Raw genomic sequence first — 15315 nt, 5'->3', positions numbered from 1 at the left:
TAGAAACCATCTTCAATGATGCTCTCTAGGATCTTAAAATCTACTTCATCATACCTGCTTTGCTAGTATTTGTTTCACTTCTAGGTTGCTGATAAAAGTCATAGAATTTTGACACTGAATCCATTTCAGTAGTGAATCTCCTAACTTGAATGAAAATTAGAAATCATCTGAGATTTTTTTAAAGAAAATATGAATTAAAATAAAGATATTTGTAATTTATTTCTTAAAAATCACCAGGTAAGTTTTATGTGAATTCAGGTTTGAAAACCATTATGCTAAAACTGTATGGCTCTTTCTCTCTTTTATTTACTAACCCCACCTTGGGAAGGGGAGGAGAAGATGGAAACCAAGCTTCAAAGATGGCTGAGGCTGGTTTATCTCTCCTTCCCTTAGAGGAGAAGGCTCCCAATGTTGGCACTAATGACATCTTGGAGCTCGTAAACTTTTTTGTTTTGTTTTGGCGGGGGGGGGAGGGGGGGGTAGTCCTGTACATTGGACGATGTTCAGCAATACCTCTGGTCTCTACCCAACTAGATGCTAGTAGCAACTTCTCCCCAAATCATGACCATCAACAAAAGCACTAGTTGAACACCACTCACTGCCTCAGGCCAACTCAATAATATGTCTTTTCCCTCATCTCCTTCCTTCTTTTTGTCTCCTTATATAAGGTTCATAATGTAACTACTCACATATGCTTGAATAAACCTTCAAAGGTTTTATTTAAAAACAGAATACCCCTATCCTTCAATTCTTTCTTCTCTCCCTCTTGACTGGTTCTCTCTTATCAAAGAAAAGCCACACTCTTAACCCTGAGAGCACTCTTGAACTGTCTTATCAAAACATCAGAGAAAGGTCTGATTTTGCCTCTATTTACCTTTAAACTATTTGGCAACTCTTTAACTTCCCCTAGATGTCGACAGTAACTGACCTTAAATGTTACATCTAACTATAATTCTTTCAGTCTTATTTCATAAAGAATCTCAACATTTGCCACTTTTGGTAAATTACCTTAGGTGGTATCTCAACGAATCATGTGAAGAAATGAAAAACAAATGAAAAAACCACAGATTGTAGTCCCCCTCCCTGCCCCAAATTTGATTCATCAGGTCTCAGTGGGGTTCTGAGAGCTTGCCTTTCTAATAAGTTTCCAAGAGACAGTGATATGCTGGCCCATACTTAGAGAACTGCCTGAGGCCATTAGCTTTCTCTGCATGATTAGGGTATGTTATCCCCATGACCACATTTCGGCTTAGAAGAAGTTGTAATGGTAGTTCTTTTAAAAACCAATGATGTGGGACATCCCTCGTGGTCCAGTGGTTAAGAATCCGCCTGCCAATGCAGGGGACAGGGGTTCAAGCCCTGGTCCGGGAAGATCCCACATGCCATGGAGCAACTAAGCCCGTGCGCCACAACTACTGAGCCCACGTGCCACAACTACTGAAGCCCGCGCGCCTAGAGCCTGTACTCCGCAACAAGAGAAGCCACCGCAATGAGAAGCCTGTGCACTGCAACGAAGAGTAGCCCCCGCTTGCCGTAACTAGAGAAAGCCTGCGCACAGCAACGAAAACCCAATGCAGCCAAAAAAAAAAAAAAAAAAAAAAGAAAAAGAAAAAATTAATTAATTAATTAAAAAATGATGCTGGGGTTCTACTCGTCTCCTTCACATTCAGTTGCTGAAAATTTAGTCACGTTACCACAAGTAGCTACAAACGAGCCTAGAAAACTTAGATTTTAAATAAGGAGCCATGTGCCTAGGAAGGGGAGAACAGATTTTCAGGAGGTTGATTAATACTCTTCTGCAACCACTGAGCTTTAATGTCTCTTATGAAGCTTTTGCAATGGTTTAAAATAAGGAGAACTATAAGGTAAAACACAACAAAAATAAGGAAATCTGGGTCACAGAAAATAAAAGAGAAAGTACAATGTCAATACTGAAACTGGAGAACGTAGATCAGAAATCCTAATATAAAGGCCACAAGCATCTTTTGCTAAGCCTAAAATATGGCTTTTATGTGTCTGGCATCGTTTCTGATTACTATTGATATAACTGGTGTTAGCATGTTTTGCTTCAGATATTCAGCTCAGTAATTTTCCTCTGCTACTATACTTCCTTTAAAAGGTATATTCACAACTTAAAAGAGACCTACTGAATCAAATTCTGGGGGTGAGGCTCAACAGTCCCTGGTTTTAACAATACTCCGAATGATCCTTTGGGAAACCACTAAGACGAAACCATAGAGAGTAGTAAATGTTACGTTTTTATGGAATGAAGACTGCAATAATGCTATTGGCTGTGGCATTTAAGATGATTAGTGATCTTTGGCACCATGGGGAGTTTTCTAAAAGCCCTCTAAGTGATTCTGATGCATGCTAAGTTTTGAGAACCACTGCCTTAGGAGATGACACTGTGCTCTACCCTAAACCAAAACAACTGTTCTTTCAAGAAATAAAACCTCTTATTTAAGTCACTGTAACTTAGCACTTACCCTAATACAGTGTTTAATGAAAGAGACCCAGTAATTAAAACACAGCATAGATTCAAAGTCTGGCTCCACTACTCAGTAGCTGAATTTGGGCAAGTCACTTCATCTCTCTAAGCCCATTTCCTTACCTATATAAAAAGACATAACAAAAATAGTACCTACTATCATAAAATAAGGCTATCATAAAAATTAAGAGGTTATAAATTTTAAAAGCATAGCAATAAGCAATCAATGCTAACTGCTATTATTATAATTATTATTGAAATGGAAATTTGGTGAAATATAAAATGCAAAAATTCATTGCTCTGTGACAGCCTCCATTACTGACAGACTAGAAGTGATAATTGGAGGTCAAAATAAGCCACTGGCCTATATAAAGAACATGTAATTTTAGCTCCTCTGTATAGTGTTTAACAATTATGGCCCATCCTCAAAACCATTCTCAAGAACCTAAAAGTCAATTAGTACTAATAACTCATCACACATATTTTATTTTCAGTCTCCCCTCATGATATCTATTCCTCTGTCCCAAGTGAAACCTTATCTATCAGTGCTCACTTTAAATACCAAATCTGCTACAGCCTTCTATGTTCCCCTAGCCTGAAATAGCTACTCTCCTTAAGTGGATTCATAACTAACTATAGAACTTAAAGAGTTAAATTTGTATGGATCCTCTGCAAGAGCCCAAGTTAATGATCTGAGATCAAGATTCTCAAAACTGTTTACATCACAGTTACAGGTCATTAACCATATTATACAATTAAGCTAGAAAACAGAGCTTTTAAAATCACCTGAAAAGATTCTCGGTTTTTACGCTGTCGTCTCCTTTCCCGAAGCAAACTCTTCTGTTTTTCTTCTTCTTCTTCCTTTTCTAAAGCCCGAATGTGTTCTTCAAAGCAAATTAACGCATCTTCTTTATCCATGTCTAGAATTTTTTTCAGTTAAAAAAAATTAAAACGTCAAATATCAGTAAAGAAAGCAGTTTACTTATTTGCATTAACTCCCTACAAAGTTCAAATTCGTTTTACCAAAATATTTAAACTCAAATATGACTTCTAATTATCTAAATAGGAAGTGTTCAAGGATAATTTATTTTCTTTTATTTATAATTTTTTTTTTTTTTTTTTGGGCCACGCTGTGCAGCTTGTGGGATCTCAGTTCCCCGATCCAGGGATCAAACCTGTTGCGCCCCCTGCAGTGGAAGCGTGGAGTCCTAACCACTGGACCGCCAGGGAATTCCCATGTGAAAAATTTCAAAAAGACCTCATTAAAACACAGCCCCCGAATCCGAGGATGAAACAGAGACAACACATACACAAGTAATAAAATGAAAATAAAACTGTTGTGATAAATTTGTCAGCAATATCAGAATTACCCAAGGAGTTTTTCAAAATACAGAATTCTAGGCCCTCCCTCAAACTTACTGAAGTATGGTATTCAGAAGGATAATCAAGAAAGCTCTAATTTAAAAAGCAACTAGGTAGATCAGAAAAAGAACTTGGGGAAGCTTACTGTAAAATAATGCTAATCCATTTTTTGCCTTTTGCAAGCATATCTCTAAAGTCATTACCTCGAGAGGACAACATGAGTAAAATGTGGTTATTAATTTGGTTCCCACTAAGTCACATATAAATGGCAAAGGACAATTTCAGGCTTGACCTAATAAACGTATTTCAAGAATACCTGATAAAGCTAACTTCAGATTTTGGGGAAAATATTTTGTCCTGAATCACAAAACTCAATTAGAAAGAAGTATCCTATTTATTTGGAAACAAACAAAACAGCTTTTCAAGGATGGACAAACAATTATGTAAAATTCAGTTAGTGATCGCATAAAAAAAGTGACCATTCTTCGCTGCTGGACAACTTTTAAAACAACTGTTCCTTCCACTTAGTCATCATTCTTACTCTGTAATTCTTCATCTTCTGCAAAAGTTGGATTATCCATCAGATACTGCTGGGCTTCAGACCAAGTAGTAGAGTATGTCACGTTAGCCATGTTGTCAAGTATGTTTTTTAAGGCTTCCCAATTTCTCTTTCGCAACTGCTTTGCTTGCTCCTAAATCAAAAATATGAATATATGTTTTGAATTTCAAATAAAGTATGGCATATAAACTGCAATTAGTGAAGGTTTCTTCACATTCTGATGTCCAAATTTCAAATGTTACCCATTTACTTTAAATATCAACACTCTTTACCTTTCCAGTGCTCTTGCCTAACTGCTTGGCTCTTACCTTCAATTTTTTTTTTTAACCTCTCTTCTAAAGCTGGAATCCCACCTCCCTCACCCCCTCGCAAAATCTCTCCTCTCACAACTATGCATTGTAGACACTGTCTAAACGAAAGTTACAAATCACACAACAGGTAAATGATAATGTGTTCAACCTCTTTCAGCTACGTTCAAATTTTTGTCAGTAATACTTACATTTCTCTAAGTCTCTTGGAAGACTGGATAGCATACAACTTAGTACATAACAAAACAGACATGAGCAAAACTAAATGTATTTGTAGGATAGTATTTTAGTGTTTTAAAACACTATCTTACAAATACATTTTAATGGTAACAATTACACATTACTGCTGTTCTTGTAAAATAATCATAAATAAATGCCTTATAAGCAAAAACACTGAGTATTTTTTCAAACCAACAAGCTAAATATAAGTATTTTTCAAAGTGGGCATAAGACAGCCAATTAATGACAATCTAAGTATCAGCTGCACAAATCTCTACCTACTATGTTCACATCAGTACTTATTATTATAGGAGCTGTTTTTAAATGTAACTTCTAATAAATAGATCTGTTGCACCATATAAACTAGATAAACCAACGAAAATGAACATGTTATAAAGTAACTCCTAAACAGGATGAAGAAACATCTTGTTTTATCAATAAACACTAGTAAGAGTGAATAATACCTTTTCTTTTTTTGAAAGAAAGAATAAAACATCTTCATAGATTTCAAGACGATCACGTTCTGATATTGCATTCCAGACTTCCATCTCTCCAAACATTTGCTCTGCTTTTCTATTTGTTAAAAAGATTAAATGTTACTCTATACTATACCATAAAAATGTTAAACCATTTTAATGTTATTCTAAATTTAATACCACCAAATGAACACTCTTTCCCACTCTTAAGTTCATGATTGTATTATAAGAGAAAACTTTTGTATAAATTTTGTTGATTTTGTTTCAAAAAAAGATGTGATTTCACTGGTTCAAAAAAAAAAACTTTTGGATAATTAAGAAAAAGAACAAAACAGCTTAGGCCTTGATTTCTCCTTTAGAGATAGAGGAGATAATTCCAATTGAGCGATGTTTTGTAATTAAGACTATCTCTATTTCTCAGGGTAGCGACAGAGACTACCAAACTGCCCATGGAACTAAATTACAGACTTCAATAAACTGTAAGAAATTTAGTTAACAGATAAAATCGGACTATTGAAAGAAATGGAAGAGTTCTTCACTAAGGCTTTTCTGGAAAAGTGAGGAAAGTAAGAAAACATATAGGGAAAATGAACGTAATAGCTTATTGCAAAGATGTTAATAATTAATTACTCACAATTTTAAATAACAAAGCATTCCAAAAATAAGAATGCTATATAAATATAAATTTTCAAAAATGCTATACATAATGAAAATAGCCTATTTCTATTCCACAAATACAAAAAAATCTGAATTCTTTTTTTTTTTTAATTTTTTTTTAACATCTGTATTGGAGTATAATTGCTTTACAATGGTGTATTAGTTTTTGCTGTATAACAAAGTGAATCAGCTATACATAAACATATATTCCCATATCTCTCCCCCCGTTGCATCTTGAATTCTTATATTAAGGAGAAAGGAGTCAAGCTTTCACTTTGAAATAAAGTATTTCTCCCTTTTTTATTGTAGTCCCTAATTAATTACTCAGTAAGTCTATAAATTCCACATTTAACTACTGATTTATCTTTTACCTTATGAAACTGTCACATTCACAATCATTTAGCTTTAATGAACATCTGGATTAGTTACTGCACTTGGTAAAAAGTCTGACACAGAAACAGTACAGTAAACATACACCATGATCAGTAAAAATCTTACTTGTATCTAGTTGTGGAAGTCATTTTTTCATGATTTTCAAGAAAACGCTGAAAGGATTCCTTAGCCTCTTTGTATTTGGATCTTGCTTCTTCTTTTTCTTCTTTCTCTGTCTGGACTTTATAAGCATTAAAGGCCTGCTTTTTTTCACTCAACTTTGCTAAAGCACTAAATAGAAAAATATTGTATAAGACTAAATGAAGGTAAGATGATCAAATGTTAGTGCTTTGAAAAAACAATAAATTTCATTCACAAATTAAGAAAATGTCAGTAAGTTATTAAAGATAGCAAATAATTACAGAAAATAATTTCTACTTTAAAAATAATTCTAACATCTATAGCAGGGTGCCCAGACTATATGACAAGCCTTTTAACTTTTTTGGTTCTTATCAGACATAAAGCAACTCTATTATTGGTATCCAAAATAACAGAAGACCATGGAGTGAAAAGTTGTATTATTTTACATAATTTAAATTTTCTAGGCTTGGTTTGCTCAAGGTGGAAAGTAAATAAAAAAATCAAACTGTTACCTGTATCGTGGATCATTAATGATCATTTTCATAGCTTGCTCCCATGAAGCATTAGATGGTACCCGCTGAAAATCATTTAATGAAAAGTTAAAATTTCACACAAATATAGTAAGTCATACAACAGGGAACAAAGTATAATACTCACTGCAAACATCAACCACTTCCCTTTGCAGGAGTTTGAAAAAAGGTCTAAAAAATAATTTATTGAAGCAAGCAAATCTGTGTAATGTATCTATAGACTAAAAAGAAAAACTGAAATTTAAACAGACCATGAATACTTCTTCCTCAGACTACTGATTAGAAGACTGAACAATTTTTATGAATAAAAAACCTTCTATTAAATACTGAGGTGGAATGTGCTGGGTAGTACCTTACACATTCTTTTTGGTTGAAAGTCAGTTTCTCAAAGTTAAAAAAAGAAAAAAGACAACTTTAGTTCATTTTCAGTCACAGCCGTTTATAAGATTAGTATTTTTAATAAAAGCATCAAGGTACAAACTGCACTGAAGGATAATTTCATTTATTAGATACTTATAATAAAAATCTCTATTATAAATACCTTTTCCTTCAATAATTCTTTAAATGCTTGCTTTGCTTCCTCCTTTGTATTCCAAGTATATGTTTTTTTTGCTGGTTGGCTTTCTTCCTCCTCCTTTTTGGGAGTAAAACTAGAGAGAAATTTATACATTGTATTTACAATTTAAATAAACACTTGCTTTATTTAGGAAAATAATGTGTTATTATTATTTGCTGTTGAGGTAAACAAATTAAACTTATTTGACAAGTTGAATAAAGTCTCCATGAGACACATTTAATGCAACATAAAGAAATAAAAGTACTATATAGTTTTTTCCTCTAACATTCGGTTATTAAGACCTTGTACAAAGGCTAAAATAAACATTTACACAACAACACTAGTTTCACTAGCCCACAAGTTAATACTTTCAAATGGCTTATAAAACTTACTCAGCATCCTCATTTTAGTGTCTTAATAATAAGATTTGGACAAGTGTGCATAAAATATAAAAAAGAGGGCTTCCCTGGTGGCGCAGTGGTTGAGAATCTGCCTGCTAATGCAGGGGACGCGGGTTCGAGCCCTGGTCTGGGAAGATCCCACATGCCGCGGAGCAACTGGGCCCGTGAGCCACAACTACTGAGCCTGTGCGTCTGGAGCCTGTGCTCCGCAACAAGAGAGGCCATGATAGTAAGAGGCCCGCGCACCGCGATGAAGAGTGGCCCCCGCTTGCCAGAACTAGAGAAAGCCCTCGCACAGAAATGAAGACCCAACACGGCCAAAAATACATAAATAAATAAATTTAAAAAAAATATATATATATAAAAAAGATGTAGAGATCAATCTAAATCGGGATTGGCAAACTACAACCCATGGGTCAAATCCAGCCTGCTGCCAATTTCTGTAAATACAGCTTTACTGGAACATGGCCCTGCTCAAGAGTTTGCATACTGATTATGGCTGACTGCATACTACCACAGCAGAATTGAGTCATTGTGACAGACTGTATCACCAACAAAACCAGAAGTATTTACTCTTTGAAGGTTTATGAAAAAGTCTGCCTAACACTGATCTCAAACAGAAAGAATTACCCAAGAACTGTCAACTGTACTTGTTTGAGGGATCTTTACGAAAAAATTGTATAATCGTAACATTTCTTCCTTTATAGAAGAGAATGCAGGAAAAGACAAATCAAAAAACAAACCCCATCCCCCACCTTTAAGCTGAATGCATATTCTGGAATACACACTAATAAAAAGTACAATTAATTCATACCCTCTGAATCAAGTAACCTTATTTTGGAATATGTATTTAAAATCATCAAAAATATTGTAAAGAGCACAGCCAAAAATTACTAGCTGTAAATGATCTATGTTCAAAGTAATTAAAATCAAGTTTATTATACTGACTCAAGCACTATAATAAGGAAACAAAAAAGGAAGCAGAAAACAGTTGCTTGTTAAAAATGTGAAAAACAAGTTATTGTGAAAAAATACAATAGGTATGAAAAGATGTAAACAATACTATTGTAGAAGGGCTAAATGTCTATCAGTAGGAGAATACTTAATGTATATATAAATAATATTATGTTGAATCATATAAATAATAATTAATATTCAACACAATAGGGTATGGATCTCTACTGATGCAGACGTCTGATATATTTTTAAAATTTAAAATATGCACATATTTTAAATGCACAAAAAAAGGAAGAAGGATATAATTAAAATGTTAACTGTCACTCTTTTATGCCTTCAAATATACTATATAGATATCTTTTTGAACTTCTAAACATCAGAAAAAATTATAAAGCTATTTTCATACTTTGGAAAATGAACATTAAAAATAATCAAAAAAGTTTATAAAAGGGGGTAGGAAGATGAAATCAATATACTTAAATATTAAGATGGGTGATTGTGTTTGGATCTTGACATCATGATTAACATTTTTTTTAATATATGTGGATATCTTTAAAATCAAGAAGCACAGCGCAAGGTTACTTTTTATAGCTATAAAAAGCACAGCCATATGAAATATTACTAGATCATGGGGTACATACAAACTGTAAACTTAGAGATGCAGCTATTTGGCCTTATTAAAAAGTTGTACCAATTTAACCTCACTAACAGTTTTCCTATACACTGTTAAGTGTTATCTTGATTTTTGTCTACTTGATTTTTGCTTGTTTGTTCAATACTGAACTACAGCAACTTCCCTGCAGTGCTGTAGTAAGCCACATTTCAGAATGAAATAGAAAGAAAATCAGTAATTCTGATCCTGTCTTTACTTAAAATTTTATTTTATTAATCATGGGATTTTTGCATTGATTTTGATTTAAAATACTGCATTTTGATTACTAAGGTTTTTGGCACTCCTTCAAATTTGTCTCTTACCCTATCACCAGCTCTGCTTCCTAAACTTGTGTGGATTAGTTTTGCAATAGTTTGAAAGCATGACCCCACAAAAAATCTCAAAAATTATCCATTATCTAAAGGCTTATGTTTTGATTCTCAAAAAGCTTTTATTAAACACTTAATGGCCACTGACTAAACCAGCAATTTCTTATATTAATGAAGTCTGGTACTGATTTGCAGAAAACAAGTTACTAAACTTACTCAGCTACAGTTTCCTGCTTAGACGTTTCTTCTCCAGTATTACTAGACACTTCAACACTTTGATCCTGAACAGCAGGGGTACTAGTAAGTTGTGCTTGTTCTTCAGTCGAAATTGTTACTGTATTTTCATTATCTACAACAGTAGCAACAATCGAAGTAACCTCAGGCTCAGGAACAACTGGAACAGTTCCACCGACAGTACTAGAAGCAGAGGTGGAAGCACTTGCATTGGCTGCAGCTGCAGCTGCTGCTGCTGCAGCTGCTGCTGCAACAACAGCAGCTGCTGCTTCTGCAGCAGCCATGGTGCTCATTGTGGTTGGAATTTCTGTTGTAGGAACTGGGGCTGTTGATGTGGTGCACTCTTCTTGTTTACTATATATTTAAAAAAGAGAAAGCTAGTCAGTTCATTATGAATAATCACAAAGCCAAATAAAGTTAGTTTTAAATTATCATAAAATCAAATGAATAAGAGAAACTAGTATAAGGGAAAAACGGCAGTGCTGCCGAACTATTAAGCCATTCAAAAAGATTAAAACCACAGTATGAAACTGAATTACTTTGATTTAATTCAGCAAACATTCGTGATAATGTATGATAGGCACTCATGCAACAATCTGCATTTCCAAAAGTCCAATAACTGTTTTCATTTACAAAATGTCCTATCAGATTGTATTATGCCATAAAATTTGACCTATATCTTTAATTTCATTTCACCCATTAAAAGGAAAACCTGAGTAAAGGAAGGGAGATATACTGATACAATACTTCATCCGTTCCCAAATTAATTCAAATCAAATTTTGGACTTTTCTGTAACAGTTTTTGTTAAGGATGCTGTCCAAATTCTAATAACTGTCTAGGAAAGCATCAAGTGTGTATCTTGAGTAAACATCTCTTTCCCTACCCGAAATCCTCTGAAGACATCAAACTATCAGGCCTACCATGTAAAATACTATTTATACAGACAGTTAAAACAAGGATGTTATAGGAGATACTAAATTTGTAAATATGTACTGATGTCCAAAACTGCTTACCTACTTTCTTCAGCTTTGATCATTGCTATTAAAGAGAAAAAAAGAACAGTTACGTACTACATAGCTTTTTAAATACAATCAATGAAAACAGACTTTAAAAGGAGATAAAAGTTCTATACAGTAAGATTTACCACCCTTTAAAAAAAAAAAATCACTACATTTATAGAGCAAAGGTTCTGTAAATTCCAGGGCAGCAATTAAAGAATAAAAACAAACTTTAAATAACAGCAAGTTTTAGGAAAGCTTCTTCCAACAGTGTTACTTTCTCAAAGGCTGTTGGCTACTGCAAAAACTCCCTGAAAGTATCTGCATAATTCTGGAATAAAATAGTATTTTCCCCAGGGATAAAACTACTTGTTTTTTGTTTTTTTTAAAGATACTAAATTCAAAATGGGGTCAAATGTATGTTATGAAATTCCAGCACATATATACTAGCATTGACAGGTAGATAGATAGTTATACACACCAACTATTTGTAATAGGGTTATATCAGAAATGAGCTTGATATTTCTTACATAAATGAACTCAGAATCTACCTATCTACAATATTATTATTAGCCAATGCTAGTATAGAAGTATAAATTGAGCTTTAAAGATCTGCACTCAATATTTCAGCTTTCATTCTAGTTAAAATAAATTTTTCTTTAGGGGTAACAAAGATATCTCATCTATTCAGCATTATTAGGGAATGAGGTGCTCCATGTAAATGATAATATAAGCTTAACTCTATGAAAATATTTTTAACACTTATCCCCTTTTAAAGGAAATCTGTTTAGTATGGCTGACAAAACATACTAAAGGGGTTATCATTACGAATTAACAAATATTTCGGATAATGACCATCCAAGCTAATGAGGTGACACAGGGAAAAGGTAAATAAACGTAAGACCACAGTGCCTTTAAGAAATTTTTATTCTCTCTTTTCCTGTCAGAAGTCGTTACACGTTGCAGACTACTTTATTAGCCCCATTCTCCTATAATCTGTTGCTTCTAAGCCAATAGTTTATGACACCAGATTCTATTAGAAGAGTAAAAGAACTAAATTCTCAATTCCTACTCTGAATCCCTGCTATTTTAAGCCCTAGGTTTTATATTAGGTAGTATTTCTAGATTCTCAGGGATATTCTGAATAGTTGAGGATGTTGGAAAATTCTCCTTTTGTAAGTGAGGCATGGTATTTTATTTACTTTAATTCTCCCATAATAAACATAAAGGCTATTTTGCAATGTTGTGCTAAAATAAAATCAGCATTAAATGTAGAGTCTCACAATATATTAACAAAATTTAAAATGCTAAGAGTTCAAGGTTCTCTGCTATCTGCTGAGTTAAGTCACATATTCCATGTGTGCACCAACACTCATAGCTGTCTTTAGAAATATCGTATATGATGTCTTTGTTCAATTTTCCAATGGTAAATGAGGTTTTTTGTTTAAAAAAGAAAGTCAAAGTACAATGTTAAAAGCTACAAGCTCATTTATAATATAACCCTTAAATGAAAGGAATTCTTTGAATTAGAGATTTCTCACTGCAGATTTATCCAATTATGGTTAGTGAACATTCGTGACATACTCTTAAAATGTTAAATAATGACAGAAAATGAATTATCAAAGCAGCTCACCATGCAGGTTTGATTTTGTAATAAGACTTCCAGCAACAATGGTATTCTGGTATCCTAGTTTCAGTGGAATCAAATCAAATAAAAATCTATTTAAAATCTATAGAACTGAGTTCTAGAGCAACAAGAAAATAAGAGCCCATAAAACTGTTACACCATTTAAAACGTTCTAATCACTTAATTAAAAAATATAACGCCTTTGAACAATCCTATTTATGAAGGACTGTTCCAATGTGAATGGCATATATACATAAAAAAGTAACATTAAAAATTATCTTTCCCTGTTTTACCTTCAAGATCTTCAAGTTCTTTAGGTTTCGCCCAGCGGGATTCTTTTGTTTGAGAATTGTAATAGTAAGGCTTTCCAGAGTCAGATTTGTACTCCTTCCAAGGGCATTTAGATAAAAGTTGCTAAAGCAAAATAAAAACCTTCAGTTAATAGTAATATACTTAGCATCTTTCATCATTCACATCACTGTTTTTACTAGATATTATCAACCCATACAATTCTAAAGCTTGCGAGATGGTAATATAAGCTACCAACTATAGGATACTTACTAACTAATGTTAAGTTATTTGAATATATTATGTTTGTCTAAGGTAATGTACCTATTAAGGGGCAAAGATAAGATTCAAAACCAGGTCTATATGAATTTCAAATCCTATGTGCTCTTGCCATTTACATCCCACCATAGGTAAAAATCACCATCCATATTTCACAAACAGGCTTCTCAAATACTAATACAAGTAGGAAAAACATAAAATTTGGGAGAAACCAAAATCTGATTTGGTTATGCTTAGATTTCAGTTTCACAAGCAATTTATTACAAACCTATGTGAACTACCTTATGTAAGGAAGCACTATAAGTATGATATACTTAAAACCTAATATACAGAACCTGTTAGGGTGGAATGAGAATGCTACTGAAAACTCAAGTTTAATCAGTGTCTTGGGCAAATATCTATGTCAGTATTGGGATAAATAAAAAATTTTATCGTCTGCCAACTTCCCCTCCCAAGTACTGCTGTTCTATAATTAGTGTGGTGGCCTGGAAAATATTTTTACCTCCTCAAATTCTTAATTAAGAGGAGGAAAAAAAAGAATATGCTGCCTACTAGGAAAAACCTTCAAGTATAGCTTTGAAATGCCAGATCAGCTCTTACTTAGGACTCCAGACTTCCTTATTAAACCACAGGTAATATTGCTTACTTAGTTTATTCCTTCAATCTTATTTTCATATCTGTATATTTTGAATGGTAAAATTTACAACATAAAATGAAATATACATACTTTTGCTGGGGGGGATATTTTCCAAAGAGACAATTTCCCATTCTAAAAGATGGAAGTATTTGTATTTGTAATTTAACTTCATCTCCATTATCCTAGCCCCACTGGAAAAATGTAAGAACCCAGTAGAAGATATCTGAAATCACTCAGGTTTGCTATAAAGAGGAAAACAAATAAAGGGCAAGCAGAGAGAGAGTATTTTTTTCTTCCAATTTATTCTTTAAATACGTTTCTTAAATTGATACCACCTGACAAAGGTTCCTGAGCAGGGGTAAATATCAGTAAACAAAATTGGTCTGCCTATAGAAGGGAATGAATTTTGTCTTTTTGCTGATTGGTGTGACTGTAAAAACCCTTTTCTCCTCTGAATGCCTTTGTAGCATCCTTTTCTGATATAAGTAGTATTATTCTTTGGAAAGCCAAATACCCACCAAAATCCTAAAAAAAAAAAAAAAAGACCCAATCTATTTAATCTCTAAATTCCAGTCCTCAAACTTTTACCTCAGCAGGAGTTTTAAGATCATCTGGTTTCTCCCAAGTAGACTGTTTTGTTTCAGTATTATAGTAGTAGGTCCTTCCATCAGGTGATTTATGTTCAGTCCACATTGATTTCTAAAGAAAAATAATTATAAAAAGATTTAAATTATTTAACAGTGCCATTGACAGTAAATATCAGTATCATTAGTTTCAAAGCAATATATGAAGAAATTAAAAGTATAAAATGGGCATACTTTTGACAGTTATTTAGAATAACTGATCAATGCAAGTAGGGAGGTAACTGAAAATAGAATATTTTTAAAGTACCTCAAAAGCAGCATGGATCAGTTCAGGTTTTAGGATCTCTCTCCATTCTACAGTCTCAGAATTATAAGGATATGACTGCTTATAACTACTACACATAAGAAAATCTTTCAGCAACACAAATCTATGCCTTGTGGATAAAAAAGAATATATGAACGAGATGCTAATGTAGTATAGGTGGATTGATCATGAGCTCAACAACTCTAACCCAAAGAATATTTACATCAAGTTGGACAAAGTTCTAAACTGACATGCCATAAAGATGCAGGCATCAAAATTAGAAAGGATGCCTTTGCATGACAATCAGAACTTAATAATCAACAAGGTGAAATTTAACAGGGATAAAATGTGAATAC

The 15315-nt window shown here is 33.4% G+C and overlaps 1 protein-coding gene across 8 annotated transcripts in view; it reads right to left on the bottom strand.

Annotated features, from left to right (window-relative positions):
• The window catches only part of PRPF40A (pre-mRNA processing factor 40 homolog A), a 54058-nt gene that overhangs the window by 7727 nt on the left and 31016 nt on the right, over nucleotides 1-15315 (bottom strand). For 4 of the 8 annotated variants that reach the window (XM_068545102.1, XM_068545103.1, XM_068545106.1 and 1 more), the window contains exons 6-16: nucleotides 14660-14770; nucleotides 13161-13281; nucleotides 12874-12927; nucleotides 11256-11280; nucleotides 10224-10595; nucleotides 7654-7762; nucleotides 7095-7159; nucleotides 6568-6732; nucleotides 5401-5509; nucleotides 4392-4542; nucleotides 3275-3408 (exon numbers count right to left, since the gene is read on the bottom strand). In XM_068545102.1, the coding sequence (XP_068401203.1) occupies nucleotides 3275-3408; nucleotides 4392-4542; nucleotides 5401-5509; nucleotides 6568-6732; nucleotides 7095-7159; nucleotides 7654-7762; nucleotides 10224-10595; nucleotides 11256-11280; nucleotides 12874-12927; nucleotides 13161-13281; nucleotides 14660-14770 (1416 nt within the window). The remainder of the gene's footprint in view (nucleotides 1-3274; nucleotides 3409-4391; nucleotides 4543-5400; nucleotides 5510-6567; nucleotides 6733-7094; nucleotides 7160-7653; nucleotides 7763-10223; nucleotides 10596-11255; nucleotides 11281-12873; nucleotides 12928-13160; nucleotides 13282-14659; nucleotides 14771-15315) is intronic. The other 4 variants (XM_068545104.1, XM_068545105.1, XM_068545108.1 and 1 more) reach the window with 1 other exon arrangement.

The sequence above is a fragment of the Eschrichtius robustus genome, chromosome 5, assembly GCF_028021215.1.
Source record: "Eschrichtius robustus isolate mEscRob2 chromosome 5, mEscRob2.pri, whole genome shotgun sequence".
NCBI classification, from domain to species: Eukaryota; Metazoa; Chordata; class Mammalia; order Artiodactyla; family Eschrichtiidae; genus Eschrichtius; species Eschrichtius robustus.
The sequence above is the reverse complement of the archived record's forward strand: the minus strand, read 5'-3'. Positions and strand labels throughout refer to the sequence as shown.